The sequence below is a fragment of the Podarcis melisellensis genome, assembly GCF_964234715.1.
Source record: "Podarcis melisellensis genome assembly, chromosome: 13".
NCBI lineage: Eukaryota > Metazoa > Chordata > Lepidosauria > Squamata > Lacertidae > Podarcis > Podarcis melisellensis.
Genome location: NC_138545.1, coordinates 46738219 through 46760726, shown reverse-complemented (window position 1 = coordinate 46760726; position 22508 = coordinate 46738219). Strand labels below are relative to the sequence as shown.

The following is a 22508-nucleotide window of genomic DNA, read 5'->3' as shown; positions in this document are numbered from 1 at the left end:
CCACAGCTCCCCTGGGCTCTCTCCAGCCAATGGCCACCATCCTGCACCCCTCTGGCAGCCAGTACAGTTGTCCCTGCAACTTCCTGGGCCCCCAAACTGACTTGCATGAGCAGCGCTGCAGAGCCATTTCGGGAGTGACCTTTGGCTCTGCAAATTGCAAATTGGCCTCGTCTTGGCTCTTGTCCTTTGGTCTCAGAACAAACAGTGCTGCTGAGGTGTCTCAGTTTACAGCCTCTTGTGAAAAGCTGCCAGTTAAGGCAGCGGTACAAAGGTCTCGGCTGTATCCTTTCTCAACTCGTCCAACTTCCGTCCTACAGGGCACCTTGACTTTAGTAGCTCGCAAAATGGATTATGATGACATCGGGAGGTGCCTAGAAGTCTTTATTCACATTGTCGCAGGAAAACGCCCCCCCCCAATCATTCAGTTTGTACAAACTTCACAAACACACTCATTCACACACTACATATGATACGCTTCTGTTATAAATTCATAGAAAATCAACCATACATCAGATCTGCACCGTTCCACTGTTATTTTACTCCATGAAGGAAGGACTACCAAATGGGGAAGGTTAGATACAGGGCAGCCATAATCCCTTGAGCATACCAGCGCATACACAGGAGCCGTGCCCAGTTGCTATGCCAACCCTGATGGTCCTAGACAGAAGACCATCAAGGTCACAAAGAACTTGCATATGGGAGTGGATTCAGCATGGACTGGAACAAAGGACAATGATCAGATCTTCCCTCTGGGGGCAGGAAACTGCAAACTCCCCTTTGTCACCTGGAAAGTACTCATGGGGAGGGGGAGAGGGGGAACCAGCCAGGTGACAAGATACTCGGGTTACCTCAACAACTCCTCCCTCAACCCCTCCTTTTTGTGATGTAGTCTTAGGGGTGTATTTTGGGGTATTAGTAACTAATAAAAGTTGGGGTCTTCTTTTGTCCTGGGCTTCCATTTTGCTTCATCTTGTTGTGGGTGGGAGTCGCGACAGTATCCAATAAAGGCCAAGCCTACAGGCTGCTGTTTTGCTCCAAGTTATCCTGGTTGGTGTCTTTGTTTTTGTCCAAGGGAGCCCTCGGATTTTTCCGTTAACAACATTCAAGCATTACCTTATGTTAAGGAACCTCATGCAGGAACACAGAAATCTGCCTTATACCAAGTCAGGTTATGAGTTTATTTAGCTCAGCACTGCCTTCAATTGATGGGCAGCAGAGAGCTAAGAAGTGAGGCAGGCAGTCTCTCTGAGCTCTCCCTGGAAATGAAGGTGATTGAATCTGGATTATTCTTCAAACTATGCGCTCTGTCGCTGAGCCACACCCTTTCTCCTGAACAGATTCTTCTTCTTATTCACTTCCTTTCTGTTATGTACTGAAGTTCTCACCCTGGGCCAGCAGGGGGATACTGTAGATAGTTTTCACTCAGGTCCACATATGCAAATAAGGGATTGAAAGTGACGTTCAGTGATTGGATAGTTACAGAAAGTTGTTACTGTTGCGTTGTAGTGGAGCTCTATATAAGCAGGCTGGCTGAACCCTTCAGTTCAGTTCTGTTCTGGCCTGTGAATAAACAAGAGATGTTTGAAGAATCGCTATGTCGTCTGATATGTTCACCCACAACTTAACACTTTCCATACCACTTTGTATTTTAAAGAAAATAATAATCTCAAAAGCAGTTCACGGCGTGTTATACACTGAAAGAAAATTATATGCGAATGATGTGTCGATGGTATTTAACTCCTAGCAAATCAGCAAAAAATGTACAAAACAGGCTCAAATGTATGCTGGAAATGTAAGGGAAAAAAGGCACCTTTCATCATATGTGGTGGAAATGTAAGGTAGTAAAAGAATTTTGGGAAATGATATATAGTGAGTTAAAAAAATGGGATTAAGGGGGTAAAAATGAAGAATGATATTGGGATATATGTATACAGATAATAATAATAAAATGGGGCAACTTTGATTGTATCATTGTAGCAATGTAAAATCAAATAATAATAATAATAATAATAATAATAATAATAATAATAATAATAAAGGGACGCGGGTGCCGCTGTGGGTTAAACCACAGAGCCTAGGACTTGTCGATCAGAAGGTCGGCGGTTCGAATCCCCGTGATGGGGAGAGCTCCCGTTGCTCACTCCCTGCTCCTTTCAACCTAGCAGTTCGAAAGCACATCAAAGTGCAAGTAGATAAATAGGTACCACTCCAGCGGGAAGGTAAACGACGTTTCCGTGCGCTGCTCTGGTTTGCCAGAAGTGGCTTAGTCATGCTGGCCACATGACACGGAAGCTCCCTCGGCCAGTAAAGCGAGATGAACGCCGCAACCCCAGAGTTGGCCACGACTGGACCTAATGGTCAGGGGTCTCTTTACCTTTACCGTACCCAAATAATTCAATATCTTCTCAAACCAGTCCTCCTCTTTCTCACTGACCTTAAACCCTTTCATTCTGTGTATCTTCACGCTTTTATTTTCATTTAGAATGCTTATTTTTAAGACCCTCTCTTTCTATCCTGAAGAATCTGTCTCTGAAGAAGTGTGCATGCACCTGAAAGCTCATGCCAATTAGTTGGTCTCTAAGGTGCTACTTTAAGGTGCGAAAGGCTGGGCTGGATGAATCCCAAACCGGAATTAAGATTGCCGGAAGAAATATCAACAACCTCAGATATGCAGATGACACAACCTTGATGGCAGAAAGTGAGGAGGAATTAAAGAACCTCTTAATGAGGGTGAAAGAGGAGAGTGCAAAATATGGTCTGAAGCTCAACATCAAAAATAAGGAAGATCATGGCCACTGGTCCCATCACCTCCTGGCAAATAGAAGGGGAAGAAATGGAGGCAGTGAGAGATTTTACCTTGCCAACAAAGGTCCGTACAGTGGTACCTCAGGTTAAGTACTTAATTCGTTCCGGAGGTCTGTTCTTAACCTGAAACTGCTTTTAACCTGAAGCACCACCTTAGCTAATGGGGCCTCCTGCTGCCGCTGCGCCACCAGAGCACAATTTCTGTTCTTATCCTGAAGCAAAGTTCTTAACCTGAAGCACTGGGTTTAGCAGAGTCTGTAACCTGAAGTGTATGTAACCTGAAGCGTATGTAACCTGAGGTACCACTGTATAGTTTAAACTATGGTTTTCCCAGTAGTGATGTATGGAAGTGAGAGCTGGACCATAAAGAAGGCTGATTGCTGAAGAATTGATGCTTTTGAATTATGGTGCTGGAGGAGACTCTGGAGAGTCCCATGGACTGCAAGAAGATTAAACTGATCCATTCTGAAGGAAGTCAGCCCTGAGGGCTCACTGGAAGGACAGATCCTGAAGCTGAAGCTCCAATACTTTGGCCAGCTCATGAGAAGAGAAGACTCCCTGGAAAAGACCCTGATGTTGGGGAAGATGGAGGGCACAAGGAGAAGGGGACGACAGAGGTCGAGATGGTGACCAAACTGTGGGAGGCAGTGGAAGACAGGCGTGCCTGGCGTGCTCTGGTCCAGGGGGTCACGAAGAGTCGGACACGACTAAATGACTAAACAACAAATGTCTAAAGTATAATACAACAATTTATTAAAGAATTATAGACATTTATAGAATGTATATATAGTAATCATGCTTAAGTAAGAGCAACATAGAGAAGCCAGAAGAGGGGTGGAGGGAAGTTAATTCGGATTAGATATAGATTGAAAGTCGGACACGACTAAACAACAACAAAGGTGCTACTGGAAGGAATTTTTTAAATTTTTGTTCCTTCTATCCAGATGAGCTTCATCGCGGGGAGGATTTTAATCGAGAACCGGAAGTGTTCGGGCGTGGGAAAGTCTCTGCGCTCCCTTACCTCTAGGGGTTTTTGCGATCTGCCCAGCAGATCTCCGGATCTCCGGCCCGTCGCTTGCTTTTGCAAGGAGCCTCGCCTCCTCGGAGGAAAGGGAAGGATCTGCGCCAGCGAGGGCTCCGTGGAGCCGGTAGGAAACGGAGTTGCCTTGTCCCCAAAGTGCGTTCCCACGCGAGAGGCAGCCTCAAAGTTCTGCGCGCTTTTGCGCGCTCGGTGCGGAGTGGCCCGTTGCGCGCCCGCCTCGGGAAGCGGGTGGGTTTGTAGCAGCGCAACACGCGTGTCTTGGGAATTCAACTTGTGGCTCACCGCGGGGACTCGGCTCTGGCATCTGGCTCTCCATCCCATTATGATCACAGGGCGAGAGTGCTCCTGAGCAGGTGCAGAGTGTCCAGGGCCGGACTGAGACCTTTGGAGGCCTTAAAAGATTTGGGTGCGCCCATATCATGGGTGTAGCCAAGGTGGGAGAAGGGAGGAGCAGCTGCCCCCCCCAATCAATACAAATACAGTGGTACCTCGGGTTACATACGCTTCAGGTTACAGACTCCGCTAACCCAGAAATAGTACCTCGGGTTAAGAACTTTGCTTCAGGATGAGAACAGAAATCGTGCTCCGGCGGCGCAGCAGCAGCATGAGGCCCCATTAGCTAAAGTGGTGCTTCAGGTTAAGAACAGTTTCAGGTTCAGAACGGACCTCCGGAACGAATTAAGTACCTTTACTTAACCCGAGGTACCACTGTACATAGCTATTGTATTTTAGTGTTTTGTTGGAAGCCACCCAGAGTGGCTGGGGAGACCCAGCCAGATGAGCGGGGTATAAATAATAATAATAATAATAATTATTATTATTATTATTATTATTATTACTGAGATTCTGTTCTCCCCCAACAAAAGGCCTGTGCCCCCCTAACAAAAATCCTGGCAACGCCCAATGCGTCATATGCTGTATATCCAATTCAGAATATAAACAATAATAAACTGTAAAATGAAATTTTATTTTGGGAAATGAAATGCAACCTGCAGTAAGATGGAAAATAAAGTTGATATTTGATTCCCCCCCCTTTTTCCAATTGCAAAGCCTTTGATGGGAGCCTCAAAAACAAGGGTCAGCAAACTTTTTCAGCAGGGGGCTGGTCCACTGTCCCTCAGACCTTGTGGGGGGGCCGGACTATATTTTGGAAAAAAATATGAATGAATTCCTATGCCCCTATAAATAACCCAGAGATGCATTTAAAATAAAAGGACACATTCTACTCATGTAAAAACACACTCATTCCCGGACTGTCCACGGGCTGGATTTAGAAGGAGATTGGGCCGGATCCAGCCCCCGGACCTTAGTTTGCCTACCCCTGCTCAAAGCGAACCACTCTAGGTAACATCTGAGGGACAATTGACATAAGTGAAGCCCACTCCACTCCATTGACGCGGCTGAAGCCCTTTGGCTTCTCCTTTCCCAGGCCTGTCTCCTTGCAGTGACTCTCCCTCCTACCCATAATGCAGCAGTACAAAAGGTCTGGTACCCGAGGATGCTCATTTCCCAGTTGTGTCATGCCTGTAATCCATTTATAAACACACACACACACACAACCAGTGTGGTGTACTGGCTGGAGAGCTGGACTAGGAGCCGAGAGACCAGGCTTGACAAAAAGACAGCACATAAATGTAGCCAATGCAGCACAGATAACTCTGAAACCATGTCCATCTCCTAAGACTCTTGGCAAATGTCTTTTGCTTCGTTGGCAGTTGTACATTTTCTGCCAGTTTCTGCAAAGAACGACATGCAGCCCTGGAAAACAACAACACTGATTTCAGGCAAGGCCAAAGTGCAGGCTTTTATCCGGTACTCATCATGCCGCCCTGATGAGGCCAGTCGTTCAGTGCTGCTGAACTTTGAACTTCATTCTTGAGATCATCTGCAGTCTGCAACTCAAGCTGGGCTAATTGGACGCTGTTGGCGCTTTGCTGGAAAGCAGCAAAAATCAAAGTTCTGGAGTTCTGGCATTACAGGCAAAACAAGTGAGCCAACAAAATGCAAGGCACGAGTGTTGGATTACTGTAGCTGGCAATTTTCAGTAAATGTCGTGGACCCTCTTTCTCCAAATTTGAAAAATTTCCTTCCACCACCTCCAGTTTGCTATAAATGGAGACTTTCCCCCATGAATAATTTTGGTTCAGCCTGTGCCAAATATCTAAAGGATCTGCTACTTCCTTCCCATCGGAGTTTTTATGTTTGCAAGACTAAATGCTTTCCCCTCTGCAGTGACCAAAGGCCGAGTCCAGTGCTGGATTTACGTATAAGATAAAGAAGCTATAGCTTAGGTAAAGGTAAAGGGACCCCTGACCATTAGGTCCAGTCGTGACTGACTCTGGGGTTGCGGCACTCATCTCGCTTTATTGGCCGAGGGAGCCGGTGTACAGCTTCTGGGTCATGTGGCCAGCATGACTAAGCCGCTTCTGGGGAACCAGAGCAGCGCACGGAAACGCCGTTTACCTTCCCGCCGGAGTGGTACCTATTTATCTACTTGCACTTTGACGTGCTTTCGAACTGCTAGGTTGGCAGGAGCAGGGACCGAGCAACAGGAGCTCACCCCATTGCGGGGATTCGAACCGCAGACCTTCTGATCCGCAAGCCCTAGGCTCTGTTGTTTAACCCACAGCGGCACCCTTAGCTATAGCTTTTTTAAAGGGATTTTTTTTTAAGGAAAACAAAACTGGATTTACATTTCCAAAATATAAGATAAGAAACAAATAAAATAAAACCTACATACAGCAACAGTGTTTTGTGTTGTGTAGGCTCCTCCTGCTAGCCTGCTCCCAAAAATATCACTGTTTGGCTCATTTCTACTTCTTAATTGTATTTCAGTTCAACAATTACTTTGATAAAATACATATCTTGTTATGTGCAAATGGTTTTAGATACCTATTAGGTCCATAAAGTACCATATAGCATGTATTCAACAACAAAAAACAGCGACAATTTGTTGTTGACAAAGGACAGCTGGACATATAAAGGACCCGTTACCTTCAGGAGCTTAGGGCCTCAACAAACCTAAATCCGACCCTGGCAGATTCTCACACATTCCATTTCAAGCCCGTTTGTGTGTCTGCAGTCGAGAAGTACCAGATTCAATGGACCACATTCTCTTAGATTGCCCTTTACACAGCAGACCTCGCCAACTGATGCTGAGCAAAATGTTGGACCTCTGGCCCACAACTCCGAGAAGAAGCCAAAGAAGGTTTCTCCTGGCAGATCGGGACAAAGATATTACTGCTTTAGTAGCTTCCGTTTTAGCCACAATCTTACCCAAAAGGGTTCCCAACGAACTATCCTTTTGGGAAATAGGTTTGCACAGGCATAGGCAAACTCAGCCCTCCAGATGTTTTGGGACTACAGCTCCCATCATCCCTGACCACTGGTCCTGTTAGCTAGGGATGATGGGAGTTGTAGTCCCAAAACATCTGGAGGGCCGAGTTTGCCTATGCCTGGATATCCAAATGCACACAACCATAGTGTGACCTTGATAGCTTCACCCTTGTCTTTTTAATTATTCCAGTTAATTGAAATGTTTTATACTGTGATGCCAATAAAGGTATTTGATTGGTTGATTGATTGTTTTTGGTTCAGGATTGGCAAATCTGGTTTCTTTCTGATTGCTAGAGATACTGGTCACAGGAAGGCAAAAGTTATGAGATGTCTCAATAGCCTGAAGATCCTCAGGTCTGAAGATAATCTGCAGTAATTGTTTTGTGTGTTGCAGGAATCAAGAACAGAAACATGAGGTATGTCAGCACCCGAGGAGGAGCCGGAAGCGTTGATTTTGAAGGCGCTCTTTTATCAGGGTATGCAAGCGATGGTGGTCTTTTCATGCCTCAAAAAATCCCGGCTTTAGACTCTGCCACACTTCGAAAATGGAGCAGCTTGTCTTACCCAGAACTGGTGAAGCAATTGTGCTCTCTCTTCATTTCGCCCGAGCTTATTCCAGAAGCGGAACTAAATGGTAAATGAATCCAAATCAGCTATCGAGATTCGACAGCCTTAAAAACTATGTTAGATTTATTTCATGGGAAAATGTTATTTGCTCCCTTTCGTATAATGTAATGAATTTCGCGTGACTCAACAGCAGCGGTAGATGTGTTGGTAGTATTGATTATTCTTATTGTGTTTTATTCAACTTTATCAGAGCCAGTGTGGTGTAGTGGTTAAGAGTGATAGACTCGTAATCTGGGGAACCGGGTTCGCGTCTCCGCTCCTCCACCTGCAGCTGCTGGGTGACTTTGGGCCATTCACACTTCTCTGAAGTCTCTCAGCCCCACTCACCTCACAGAGTGTTTGTTGTGGGGAGGAAGGGAAAGGAGAATGTTAGCCACTTTGAGACTCCTTCGGGTAGTGATAAAGCGGGATATCAAATCCAAACTACTACTACTACTACTACTACTACTACTACTACTACTACTACTCTTCTTCTTCTTCTTCTTCTTCTTCTTCTTCTTCTTCTTCTTCTTCTTCTTCTCAGTGTTCATTGTGCAACAAAATACTGGGTCCCTGCTCTCAGGGCAGTTTAAAATTTCAGCAAGAGCAGACAAGTTCCAGAGAAGGAGATGGGGCTGAGCTACTCAGGGTGCTAAAGTTGGATTCTTTTTTTTAATATATCTTTATTAATTTAAAATAAATGCATTTATGAAAAACAGACGTACATACAAATAAACAAACAAACAAACATACAAACAAATAACAGAAAAAATCAAACAAACCACCACACTATAAGATATAAGAAGATTAATATAAATATCATCATATATACTCCTGGTATTGAACACAATTATAAAATTTATAGAAAAGGAATTAAAAATTAAAAACTTGTTCTTTGAAACTGGAAATACAGTCAAACCTCAGCTCCCAAACACCTCAGTTACCGTACGTTTCGGTTCCCGAACGCCAAAAACCTTGTGTTCCAGTTTTCGAACATTTTTTGGAAGCTGAAAGTCCGACGCAGCTTCCGCTTGAGTGCAGGAAGCTCCTACAGCCAATCGGAAGCCACGCCTCGGTTGTTGAATATTTCGGAAGCCAGACAGGCTTCCGGAATGGATTAAGTTCGACAACCGAGGTTTGACTGTAGCAGTCATGGGTGGGGATCAAGATCAAGACTGCAACAAGCAGCAGCCAGGGGGCGGAGTTAACCCTTTCCTTCTGTGCTGCGTTCCCAACAAAAGTTCTATTGCAGGTACAGTGGTGCCTCGCTAGACGAAAAGAATTCGTTCCGCGATTCTCTTCGTCTAGCGGTTTTTTCGTCTTGCGAAGCAAGCCGAGTAGCAGCTTAGCGGATTAGCGCTACAGCTGTCAAGCGGCTTCCAGCGATCAGCTGTTAAGCGGCTTATCAGCAGAACAGCTGATAAGCGGCTTAAGAAAAGGGCGAAAAAAGCGAAAAAAAACCGCGGGGGGATGCAAGATTTTTTTCGTCTTGCGAAGCAACCCCATAGGGAAATTCGTTTTACGAAGCGCCTCCAAAACGGAAAACCCTTTCGTCTAGCGGGTTTTTCGTCTTGCGAGGCGTTCGTCTTGCGGGGCACCACTGTATAGGCAAACTCAGCCCTCCAGATGTTTTGGGACTACAACTCCCTGTTAGGATATAGTTCTGTTCCACCTTAAAAGGGAACAGGCTGTTGTGTGTCACATGCCTGTTTACTTCCAGCACTTGCTGGGAACTTCTGTTTTGTATATTGCTTTTGTATTGCTGTTTTGCTGGAGACTAAGGGAAGCAGACATGTTTTCCTCTGTTCCTGAACTATGCTGGATAAAATGCTGTACATTATGCTTACACGTCTCTCTGCCCGCCTCTTCTGCTGTGAGAAGATTTACACACTCTGCTGATAGAGCGTGCACGGGTCTCTAAAAGTATCTGAGGCTCGTGTCGCTGACTGATGCTGTTCCAAGGGAGTCCAGCTGCCTGATGCCCCCGTCTCCCCAGCACTATCCCAACACTCCTACCATCCCTGACCAATGGTCCTGTTAGCTAGGGATGATGGGAGCTGTAGTCCCAAAACATCTGGAGGGCCGAGTTTGCCTATGCCTGTTCTAATGGAAAGAATATATCTGACCAGCCAAATAGTATTGGTGATTGGGATGCAAGACCCCAGTCCTTAGGGATGAACCAGGGTTTTCCTCATCACACCTCTTTTGTCTGACCCCAAAGACTAGCCCAAATTTGTGGACCCCTGGCCTTGCATTCCCCCTAATTAAATATTGTTGCCCTTATTCTGGAGTGCAGCCTTATTGAGCTAAAACATGACTTGACCATCATGTTAATATGTCTGAAGGGCCAATATGTTGCCGTGCCATTTTTAAAATTCCCCGCCCCCCATGGTAAATCTTTATTGGTTTAAAATACAGATCATTTACGATGAAGGTAAGTATAAGAGAACTGAATACAAAACACACACACATCAAGACATAAGAACAAGATAAAAGATAAAAAGATAGAAAAGAAAAAGAACCAAAAAATTATACTGAATCATAACCGTCAAATAAAAAATTTATGCATAAAACTTCCAATCGTTCTCATTATACTGTTTATATAATCATAATTTTATCACACAGCTTTACATTATATCCTTTTTCATGTATTCCACTAAAGTATTCGTTTCATTCATTTTTGTTTACAGGTATCATCATTCCAGTTCCGCTAAGATGGTATTATTTGTACAACGTAATCTTATATATTCCTTAAATATTTTCCATTCTCCATATATTTCCTGATTTAAAGCTCCTCCGACTTTTCCCATCAATTTTGCTAGTTGGAAATAGTCTATCACGAGCGTCTGCCATTCTGTTATCGTTGGTATTGTTTTGCCATATTTTCTTTCATGGTTCCAAGCTAACTATGTCTTTTGACTTGTCGTCTTCCGCTAGACCTGATTGACAGAGCATTCAGCAGGTTCAGGCACAAAGATATTGTTCACCTGTCAAGACTGGAGAAGGGCTTGAACGTTCTGGAGTTGTGGCACGGCGTAACGTACGCTTTCAAGGACCTATCTTTGTCCTGCACGGGGCAGTTCCTGCAATATTTCCTGAAGAAGAAGAAGAAGCACGTCACAATTCTAGTGGGTATGTTTGCAGCTAGGACTAATGGATTTCTGCTCGTTTTTAATAATTTTATCTATTTATTTATTCATTTTCATTAATACCGCGCCCTCCCCGGCCAAGACTGGGCTCAGGGAGGCTAACACCAGGTATAAAAACAATTAATTAAAATACAACTTAAAAACAAGATTAAAATACAACTTAAAACACAGCCTCATTCCAGTGGAAGCCCAGATCAAAAACTGTTTGGGGGGAAAATGTCAAATTCACCAAGGCCCCCTTTATCACATACACAGCCCAACAAGATGATGACAAAAACCCACCAACAGCATACAAATCAATATGGCTAACCTGATCCAAAACACCCACCCACACATGAAAACAAAGACCACCACAGCCAATCACAAATGAACAACCACACCCTGGGACAACCCCAACCTCTCTCACCACCAAAGGAACACAAGCGAAGAGCAGAGAATGGACAATAAAAGAGGGGTGATAACCTCATTCCTCAAGTCTTTATAAAGAGTACTGCCATATCCACAGGGACTTAAACATTTTTCATGTGGAATCTGTTGGATTGTTCCTCAACTACAGTCGAGGGCAACACATTCAATCTTGCGAGAGTAAAAACTCGTCTATATTTTAGAATTGCTAGGTTATGTAGATAGGGTGCCAGAGAGTCGAAATGGGTAGGTGGGAAATACCACTATTGATGGGGTTTGCTGGGAGTCAATTGCTTGGCCTAGAGTGTGCCTTCTTGCAGCCTCCCAGCAAGTCTTTAACAGTCTTGGTTATTTTTCTAAACAGGGACTTCAGGGGATACTGGGAGTTCAGCCATCGAAAGTGTCCGGGGTGAAAAGAACGTGGACATATTTGTTCTGCTGCCACGCGGCCTCTGCACTCAGGTGCAAGAGCAGCAGATGACGACAGTGATTGAAGACAACGTACACGTGTTTATCAGTGAGTGACTTCATGTTTAACTTCAGAATACTTCTGGGTTCGGTCATTGTGGAGTTGTTGCCTAGTGTTCAGGAGTGGTGAGCGGTATTTTTTCTGGGGGTACGCATGCCTCTAAACATTTTGTGAATCTAAGTTTGGCCTCATTGAGGGGCAGTATTTCAATATGGGGGACGTGGGTGGCGCTGTGGTCTAAAGCACAGAGCCTAGGACTTGTCAATCGGAAGGTTGGCGGTTCAAATCCCCACGACGGGGTGAGCTCCCGTTGCTCGGTCCCTGCTCCTGCCAACCTAGCAGTTCGAAAGCACGTCAAAGTGCAAGTAGATAAATAGGTACTGCCAACGGGAAGGTAAACAGTGTTTCTGTGCGCTGCTGTGGTTTGCCAGAAGCGGCTTAGTCATGCTGGCCACATGACCTGGAAAAACTGTCTGCGGACAAACGTCAGCTCCCTCCGCCTATAGAGCGAGATGAGCGCACAAAACCAGAGTTGTCCACGACTGGACCTAACTGTCATGGGTACCTTTACCTTTTTCAATATGAGTAGGAAAATGAGAGTACCCCTAAACTTTTTTTTTATAGAAAAAAAGCACTGGTGATAAGTATTAAAGTCTATGTGAGGATATGCAGCCAAGTTACAAATGCATGATTGCTAGATCGTCCCAAACTATCACATCCTCTAAATTTGTGTGGTGGGAAGGCAAACAACCGAAACTTAATATTTTCTACTTTCAGTCACTGCACACTCTTCTCTTTACCTGCAGTGGGGTAGGATATCTGTGAGTTCTCCAATAGGGAGCTCATTCCATTTTGGGCTATGGACCTTTGTAACTTTTAAGAATTATTACCTGCCTGATTTTCATCACTGTATTTGTTGAATCCTGTCAAGACTTTGCCAAGTGAGCAAACCTTGTATTTTTCTTGTTTACTTAAACAGTCTGAGAGTGATTTCATTGTTAAGAGGGAAACGTAAAAAGGGAGACAAAATCCCAGTCTGCCTAAGCATCCTTGGATATCATGATTATTCTAGAAGGCCGTGCACAGAGCTTTCTTTTCAGCCGGAACTCACCAGAGCTCAGTTCCAGCACCTCTCAGGTGGCGCCATTGCCATTATAACAGAACAAGGGAAGAGTTCAGTGTGAGTTCCGGCACCTATTTTCTTAAAAAATAGCACTGGTTATGGAACCTTGTACCAAATAGCTTCTGGAGATAAACTGCACACTGATAGTGATTTCTCTCTCTGCTGAAATAGGTATTTGCATTCTCACACAAGTGGAAAGAAGGAGGATAATTAACAAGTAAAATATCCTCTCCTAGTCATCTAAAAGCATCCGACAAAGCCCGCAACATAGTTTACAACATGTTGGCTACCCTCGGTGTAGACAGTGCTGAACTCAATGGATCGCTGCCAGTGTTGGGAAATCTGCAGTCCAAATCACAATTATGTTTGCTACATAAGTATATGAAGGGGTTAAGACTCACAGAGTTCCTGTATTCCTAGAGAAGACAGATCTGTGTGATATTATAGTCGTACTTTGGAAATGGAACGGAATCCGTTCTGGAAGTCCGTTTGACTTCCAAAACATTCAGAAACCAAAACATGGAAGCTCCTGCAGCCAACCAGAAGCCAATAGAATGTTCGCAAACCGGAAGAGTCATTTTAAGGTTTGCGTCGTTCAGGAGCCAAAACGTTTGACAATCAAGGTACGACTGTATTCCCTACATCCTGTGCTAGGAAATAGGGCTAAGGATCTTAATCTTTTCTCCTTCCTCCTCGCCTCTGTCTGTTTCTTCTTTTCAAGCCAGCAATGTGAGCAGACATACATGCCTGGCCTCTGCTCAGAGCCCAGTAAAAAGCACAAAGTGTTTTTACTCTGCTAAAAGTCCTTCACAGCCTGATTACTCTCGTACTGTGGTACCTCTGGTTGCGAATGGGATCCGTTCTGGAGGTCCGTTCACAACATGAAAAGAGCGCAACCCGCAGCAGCGCATCTGCACACACACGGGTTGCAATTTGCCGCTTCTGCGCATGTGCGTGACGTCATTTTGCGCTTCTGTGCATGCGCGAGCGTCGAAACCCGGAAGTATCCCTTTCTGGTACTTCTGGGTCGCCACAGGACGTAACCTGAAAGAACGTAACATGAAGCGGACGTAACATGAGGTACGGCGGTGTTTCTCTCACATACACACATGGGACCAGGAGGTTTAATTTTAGTTTACGGATTTCATCCTCAACTGCTCACCATCAGCTGGTAGGTCCTTTTACAATCTTTGGTGCCCTGCTTCCTTCACAATCCCCTTCACCACTAGGCTGGCATTGAGCGTGGCACACTTCTGCGACATGACTGATGTAGCGCCCTTCATGCCTGCCTCTTCCATCCCTGCTTCTCCCTCCAGCTGAAGGCAACAGTGATGAAATTGATGAGCCCATCAAAGAACTGTTTGCGGACGAAGATTTTTCAAGGAGACACAACCTGATGAGTCTGAATTCGGTCAACTGGTCCAGAATTCTGGTGCAGATCGCTCATTTTTTCTACGCCTACTTCCGGTGTGCTCCATCTATGGATGTTACTCCGCTGCCAGTTGTGGAGGTGGTTGTTCCAACTGGGGGAGGAGGAAATCTCACAGGTTAGCAAAACACCATCACCACCAAAATGCTTCCTTGAGTCGTGATGAATTGTGCTGGACCTGTCTGAAAGTTGCATCGCTGGAGATGGGAGAAGCTGTAAAACGAGCAGCACATCAAAGACAACTTTTTATTTTGCTGCTTTAGTGCAGACCTAGTACTCCTAAAGGGACGTGGGTGGCGCTGTGGGTTAATAAATTATTCACATTTCTAAGTGGTGTGTCTAAAAACAATCCAGCTGTTGGCTGAAGAGCATTAAAAAAAAAAAAGCTTTATGTAATTACATAATAAAGAACTATCAGGTGGCGCTGTGGGTTAAACCACAGAGCCTAGGGCTTGCCGATCAGAAGGTCGGCGGTTCGAATCCCCGCGACGGGGTGAGCTCCCGTTGCTCGGTCCCAGCTCCTGCCAACCTAGCAGTTCGAAAGCATGTCAAAGTGCAAGTAGGTAAATAGGTACCGCTCTGGCGGGAAGGTAAACGGCGTTTCCGTGCGCTGCTCTGGTTCACCAGAAGCGGCTTAGTCATGCTGGCCACATGACCCGGAAGCTGTACGCCGGCTCCCTCGGCCAATAAAGCGAGATGAACACTGCAACCCCAGAGTCGGCCATGACTGGACCTAATGGTCAGGGGTACTCCTAAACAATCTGGCCAAATTTCTGAGGTTTGCTGAATATTTCTCCTAGTTCATCGTGGTTCGCTGAGCCACAGGCATTGACTGAGCCCCTATGTTTAATTGTCATAGACCTGGGATTGGGCACCTGGAATACAGCCAATTCATGTAACCAGAACAACTGAATTCTGCAACCTGCATAAATTACATAAGCAGAGCAGAGTGCATGCTTTACATATTTCTGCAGTTTTGCTGTTTTGCATAATTTGGCCAGCTTTCATTACTCATGGGGGACAGACAAGGAACCATGCAAAACATATAACCATAAAACATAGCAATTAAATTAACAGTAAAATGCCATCAACTTCCAATATCACCAATCACAGCTGTATTCAGTATTGACAATCAGATCAAATAGAATGGTTGAAATGATTTCGGTACCATAATGTGCACCTGCTTTACATAAGATCTGTGGTACAAATTACTGATGGTTTCTTTCTTTGGTCCAGCTGGGTGTCTTGCACAGAAGATGGGGCTCCCCATTGATCTTGTGGCAGTGGTAAATGACAACGATGTGGTACACAGAGCTATCCAACAGGGTGATTTCTCACTGTCCAGGTCTGTGAAGTCAACACTGGCTTCAGCAATGGATATTCAGGTAATTTACCCGGAGAGGAACGTGCTGTTTAGTATGGTAGAAATGTGAGGACCAGCTCTACCTCTCTTTCAAAACACAACCAGTGAAGGCGGTGAAGGTCCTGTGTGAGTGTCTGGAGGCGGTTGGAGGATGGATGGCAGCTAATGGATTGAGGTTGAATCCTGACAAGACAGAAGTACTGTTTTCGGGCGGGTGTGGAGGACTCCCTGCTCCTGAATGGGGTAACTGTGTCCCTGAAGGACCAGGTGCGCAGCCTGGGAGTCATTTTGGACTCACAGCTGTCCATGGAGGCACAGGTCAATTCTGTGTCCAGGGCAGCTGTCTACCAGCTCCACCTGGTACGCAGGCTGAGACCCTACCTGTTTTGCCAGAGTGGTGCATGCTCTAGTTATCTCCCGCTTGGACTACTGCAATGCGCTCTATGTGGGGCTACCTTTGAAGGTGACCCGGAAACTACAGCTAATCCAGAATGCGGCAGCTAGACTGGTGACTGGGAGCGGCCACCGAGACCATATAACACCAGCCCTAAAAGATCTACAGTGGCTCCCAGTACATTTCTGAGCACAATTCAAGGTGTTGTTGCTGACCTTTAAAGCCCTAAATGGCCTCGGTCCAGTATACCTGAAGGAGCGTCTCCACCCCCATCGTTCTGCCCGGACACTGAGGTCCAGCACCGAGGGTCTTCTGGTGGTTCCCTCCCTGCGAGAAGCCAAGTTACAGGGAACCAGGCAGAGTGCCTTCTCGGTAGTGGCACCCGCCCTGTGGAACGCCCTCCCACCAGATGTCAAAGAGAAAAACAACTACGACATCTGAAGGTGGCCCTGTATAGGGAAGCTTTTAATGTTTGATGCATTACCGTATTTTAATATTTTGTTGGAAGCCGCCCAGAGTGGCTGGGGAAGCCCAGCCAGATGGGCGGGGTATAAATATTATTATTATTATTATTATTATTATTATTATTCCCTGAGCCTCCCCCCATCATTCTCACTCCATTGATGGACCATTCCATCAGCCTTGCTGGGAGATCGGCTCCATCAGCCTCGTCTCTCCCCCAGTTGTTAGTCATCATCAGCTATTCCATCAGGCTGACGCAGAGGGAGAAATGGGCTGTAGCTCTGCTGAGGAACCAGCTACATATGGCTTCCATTCCAGCTGGCCTTCACAGGAACTAAAGGGCAAGAACTGGTGCCTGAGTTTGCCTGCCAGTTTGACAGCCAGTTTCCTCCCCTTCTCAAGGGAAAAGGTAGAGAGTCAGTTTGGGGAAGTCTGTTGGGATATAATTCCTGGATGAAGCCCTGGTTAGTGAAGGAACTCCTTGCAGAGTGACTCAGCTGACTCAAGAACATAAGACCATTCCCTTGAACTATTTAGAGAAGGGATGGAGAAACTGTTGTTCTCTGGGTGCTGTTGGACTCCAACTCCCATAAGCCATATCCAGTGCTCAGGGATTATGGGAGTTGTAGTCCTGAAAAATCTGATCTTCCTGATTTAGAGCCACACCATAGCCCCATGGGCTTTCTGGAATGTGACTGTCTACAGTGGTACCTCGGGTTAAGTACTTAATTCATTCTGGAGGTCCGTTCTTAACCTGAAACTGTTCTTAACCTGAGGTACCACTTTAGCTAATGGGACCTCCTGCTGCCACTGCATGATTTTTGTTCCCATCCTGAAGCGAAGTTCTTAACCCGAGGTACTATTTCTGGGTTAGCGGAGTCTGTAACGTGAAGCGTCTGTAACCCGAGGTACCACTGTAATGAGATTTGTTGATGGGTGCCTTTTTCCTGCAATCCATATCCTTTGGCTCCTGCATAATCTTTCCCATATCTAAATGCTTCCTTGTTTCTGAACATAAACCTCCTTCTAGAAAACGGCCTGTGCCCTCTTTTCCTTCGCTAGGAACCTTACAACATGGAAAGGATCTTTTGGCTGTTCTCCGGCTCAGACAGCAACTTGGTCCGAAGTGTGATGGAAGAATTTTACTCTGCTAAAAAAGTCCAGCTCCCATCCCAGTTGCAAAAGAAGGTTAGCTATGATTTGCCAATGATTTTTCAGTTTACTTTCAGTTTGAAGGCTCTCTTTCAGGAGCGTCAGAAGCATCGCTTCCTGGAAGGGAGAGGAGAGGTATTGGTGGAGAGATCATTGCGGTGTTTAGGGATGGCAGTATGCAAATGTGCCGATCAACCACTTGCGATGTTCACTGGGCAGGTGATGTCTCCATTTTCTCTGGTGGAATCTAGGTAAAGGTAAAGGGACCCCTGACCATTAGGTCCAGTCGTGACCGACTCTGGGGTTGCGGCGCTCATCTTGCTTTATTGCCCAAGGGAGCCGGCGTACAGCTTCAGGGTCATGTGGCCAGCATGACTAAGCCGCTTCTGGCGAACCAGAGCAGCGCACGGAAACGCCGTTTACCTTCCCGCCAGAGCGCTACCTATTTATCTACTTGCACTTGACATGCTTTTGAACTGCTAGGTTGGCAGGAGCAGGGACCGAGCAGCGGGAGCTCACCCCGTCGCAGGGATTCGAACCTCCAACCTTCTGATCGGCAAGTCCTAGGCTCTGTGGTTTAACCCACAGCGCCACCCGCGTCCCTCTGGTGGAATCTACACATTTAGAAAAAAACACTGTGGAAAAAACGTACGTAAAGTGTTATACAGTGGTATCTCGGGTTAAGAACTTAATTCGTTCTGGAGATCTGTTCTTAACCTGAAACTGTTCTTAACCTGAGGTACCACTTTAGCTAATGGGGCCTCCCGCTGCCACTGCATGATTTCTGTTCTCATCCTGAAGCAAAGTTCTTAACCCGAGATACTGTTTCTGGGTTAGCGGAGTCTGTAACCTGAAGCGTATGTGACCCACTGTATTTGCAGCTGTATCCTCTGAGTCTGGTTTCAGCTTTCTGAGTCCTCTGTCTGCTTGCAGCTTTCTGAAGGTCTGAAGTCTTGCCCAGTCTCTGATGAAGAAATTGTCCAAACCATGAGACGCTGCTGGGAGGACAACAGCTATCTCCTCTGTCCCCATTCTGCCACTGCTGTTTGCTACCATTATAAGCATTCCAGTTGCTATCCAAGCACGTAAGCATGAATTTGTCTGCAATTCATAAGTTTCAAAAATTATATAAAAACAAAACAAAACAACAATACAAACAGACAAAGGTAAAAACAAGTATAATTTCAATCCCTTATTTTCTTATAACTTACTTCCCCGACTTCCTCATACCTCCCCTCTCTGTATTCCAATTTCTATCTTATTAGTTCAGCAAATCCCTTCCCTTAATTTTCATTTAATTTTTGGCTTTTCTTTTCTTTTTACTTATCCATTACAGCTGGAAACCACGTAATTTCTAAACCAACGTCATTCTAACATTCATTAATTTTGCAATGTTTCTTAAGATAGTCCTTAAATTTCTTCCAATCTTCTTCCGCTGTCTCTCTCCCCTGGTCTCGGATTCTGCCAGTCATTTCTGCCAGTCCCATATAGTCTATCACCTTCATCTGCCATTCTTCCAAGGTGGACACTTTCGTAGCTTTCTTATTACAGAATTATATATATTAGAAAATATTGTTAGTATTATTATAATATACTAAAGCATGCAAATGAATGTGGCAGTTTTAAAGAAATGTTTATTATTATTAATTGCATATATAAATTATATTGCAGCTATAATCAGATTAATAAAATAACAGTGACAACAACCACCACCACCTGTGCTTTTTGTTTCTTATTAGTATAATAGCCATCCTTTGAACATAAAATGATGTTGATAAAAATCATGTTCAGCCAGTGTGGTGTAGTGGTTAACAGCGGTAGACTCGTAATCTGGGGAATCGGGTTCGTGTCTCCGCTCCTCCCCATGCAGCTGCTGGGTGACCTTGGGCCAGTCACACTTCTCTGAAGTCTCTCAGCCCCACTCACCTCACAGAGTGTTTGTTGTGGGGGAGGAAGGGAAATGGAGATTGTGAGCCGCTTTGAGATTCCTTCGGGTAGTGATAAAGCGGGATATCAAATCCAAAACAAACATTCTGTCTGGGACAAGGCAGCAAACACAGCACCATCTTGAAGTTCACCTGAAGAATGCAAAATGTGAACAAGTGGGGACAAAACTGTTGGCAAAGGCCGCACAAAATCTCTCACACACATTATGAGCTGGAGTAGCATAGTCGCTAAGAAACTGAGCTGTGAACTGAGAAGCCGCTGTTTCAGATCTTGCCTTTGCTGCAAACTCGGGCAACCTACTCTCTTTGAGCCAAAGTGCTGGTGCTGACCTTTAAAGCCCTAAACAGCCTTGGTTCTGTATACCTGAAGGAGCGTCTCCACCCCCATCATTCTTCCCGGACACAGAGATCCAGCGCCGAGGGCCTTCTGGCAGTTCCCTCACTGCGAGAAGTGAAGTTACAGGGAACCAGACAGAGGGCCTTCTTGGTAGTGGTGCCCGCCCTGTGGAACGCCCTCCCAGCAGATGTCAAGGAAATAAACAACTATTTTACTTTTAAAAGACAACAGAAGGCGGCCCTGTTTTGGGAAGTTTTTAATGTCTGATGCTGTATTGTTTTTAATATTCGGTTGGAAGCCGCCCAGAGTGGCTGGGGAAACCCAGCCAGATGGGTGGGGTATAAATTATTATTATTATTATTATTATTATTATTATTATTATTATTCACTCCCCCATCTGCAGCATGGGAGATAATACTATAAATTTACCTTGTAGTTTTTTTATCTCCTTGACGTCTGATGGGAGGGCGTTCCAGAGGGCGGGCGCCACTACCGAGAAGGCCCTTTGCCTGGTTCCCTGTAGCTTCCCATTCCTTGGAGCTGAACCTCAGTGTCTGGGCTGAATGATGGGGGTGGAGACGCTCCTTCAGGTCTACATGGCTAAAGCTGTTTAGGGCACAATATGTGAAGAGACCCACAAGGATTTGAAGATCAACAAATTTACTGTGGCAAGAGCATTCTTTGAGACGGAACCCGTTCAGTTCTGTCCAAATTTCAGAGATGTTTAGAGGTTTGTTGCAGAGATGCGCTCATTTCCTCTTTTCTTCCACTCCAGTTCCAGGTGCTGCTTGGCTCCTGCCTCCCCTGTGAAGTTTGAAAATGCCGTTCTTAAAGCCGATCTCACCCTCGACATCTCGCCTGAGATAAGGAAGCTGAAAGACATGGAGACCAGATCTTGCGCCCTGAAGAGAGGCGATGACTGGGCAAAACTACTGCGGCTGCAAATAGAAGCAGTTGCGAAACAGAGAAATGCTACGCCAAGCTGAACATTTGCAACGAGTCCCCTAGTCGATTGCTCCATCGAAGTCTCCTGCTGCTATGCAAGGCATATATAAGAGAGTTGGTCTGCTTTTGCTAATGAATAAAGCATAGTTGTGTCACAGTTCTTGCAGAATCATCATCATCAACAACAACAATTGTACAGTCATACCTCGTGTTGCGTTTGCTTGAGTGTTTTCAGGTTGTGTCCTGTGGCGACCCGGAAGAACCGGAAAGGGTTACTTCCGGGTTTCGCCGCTCGTGCATGCGCAGACACTAAAAATGACGTCACGCGCATGCGCAGAAACGCGCAGACACGGGTTGCGTTCTGCTCAGGTTCCGGAACGGATCCCGTTTGCAACCAGAGGTACCACTGTAATAATAAATTTATACCCCACCCATCTGGCTGGGTTTCCCCATCCACTCTGGGCGGCTGCCAAGAGAATATTAAAAACACCAAACATTATACGTTCTACATTTCATAGCATTTCCATTTTCCATTTCAATTCATCATCATAATAATTTATTATTTATACCCCACACACCTGGCGGGGTTTCCTCAGCCACTTAGGGTGGCTTCCAACAGAATATTGAAGACACCAAACATTAAAAACAGGGCTGCCTTCAGATGTCTTCTAAAAGTCAAATAGTTGTTTATTTCCTTGACATCTGGTGGGAGGGTGTTCCACAGGGCTGGTGCCACAGAAGGCCCTCTGCCTGGTTCCCTGTAACCTCACTTCTCACAGTGAGGGAAGCACCAGAAGGCCCTCGGCGATGGACCTCAGTGTACAGGGGTTTGATCGGTGGGGGTTGAGACGCTCCTTCGGGTATACTGGGGCTATTACCTGCTAAAAGTGATGAGCAATTGTTGTTGGCATTCGTCTGCCTCGAGAGACAATGGAGTGCACTTCTGGGGTTGAAATCAAATTGCTGGGGAATCACAGTGCCTGCTGTGGTTGCGGAGACCAGTAGCTTGTAACTATTGTTTCTGCTATGGAAGTGGGAGCTGGACCATAAAGAAGGCTGATGGCCAAAGAATTGATGCTTTTGAATTCTGGTGCTGGAGGAGACTCTTGAGAGTCCCATGGACTGCAAGAAGATCAAACCTATCCATTCTTAAGGAAATCAGCCCTGAGTGCTCACGGGAAGGACAGATCCTGAAGCTGAGGCTCCAAGACTTTGGCCACCTCATAATAATAATAATAAATTTTATTTATATCCCGCCCTCCCCAGCCGAAGCCGGGCTCAGGGCGGCTAACAACACCAAAATAGTGCAACATTATAAAAACATTATAAAAATTAATTAAAATCAAGATTGATGGCAACCATAAAGTTTTGTAAAGGTTGCCAAAGGAGGGAGTCAGGCTGCGCCCTAACCAAAGGCCTGGCGGAACAGCTCTGTCTTGCAAGCCCTACAGAAAGATGTCAAGTCCTGCAGGGCCCTTGTCTCTTGTGACAGAGCATTCCACCAGGTTGGAGCCGCAGCCGAAAAAGCCCTGGCTCTAATTGAGG

At 45.5% G+C, this 22508-nt stretch overlaps 1 protein-coding gene across 3 annotated transcripts; it reads left to right on the top strand.

Moving 5' to 3' along the window:
- Window positions 1–3816: 3816 nt before the first annotated feature.
- THNSL2 (threonine synthase like 2) lies at window positions 3817–21123 on the top strand. 3 transcript variants are annotated; one of them, XM_081884192.1, is made up of 9 exons: window positions 3817–3953; window positions 7578–7817; window positions 10727–10921; window positions 11708–11860; window positions 14252–14482; window positions 15601–15749; window positions 17646–17771; window positions 18669–18820; window positions 20794–21123. In XM_081884192.1, exons 2-9 carry the CDS (start codon window positions 7595–7597, stop codon window positions 21002–21004), a joined length of 1440 nt encoding a protein of 479 aa, XP_081740318.1. In that variant the 5' UTR covers window positions 3817–3953; window positions 7578–7594; the 3' UTR covers window positions 21005–21123. The 3 variants fall into 3 exon arrangements, with proteins under 3 accessions (XP_081740318.1, XP_081740320.1, XP_081740319.1); XM_081884194.1 differs by having other exon boundaries at window positions 3841–3982; XM_081884193.1 differs by having other exon boundaries at window positions 3942–4075.
- Window positions 21124–22508: the final 1385 nt, after the last annotated feature.

Bases quoted from the DNA above. Each gene is read 5' to 3' on its own strand.
- THNSL2 (XM_081884192.1), top strand. From the start codon at position 7,595: ATGAGGTATGTCAGCACCCGAGGAGGAGCCGGAAGCGTTGATTTTGAA. The intron at 14,483-15,600 runs GTTAGCAAAACA...TCTTTGGTCCAG, and splicing joins GGGAGGAGGAAATCTCACAG to CTGGGTGTCTTGCACAGAAG. The intron at 18,821-20,793 runs GTAAGCATGAAT...CTTCCACTCCAG, and splicing joins TCCAGTTGCTATCCAAGCAC to TTCCAGGTGCTGCTTGGCTC.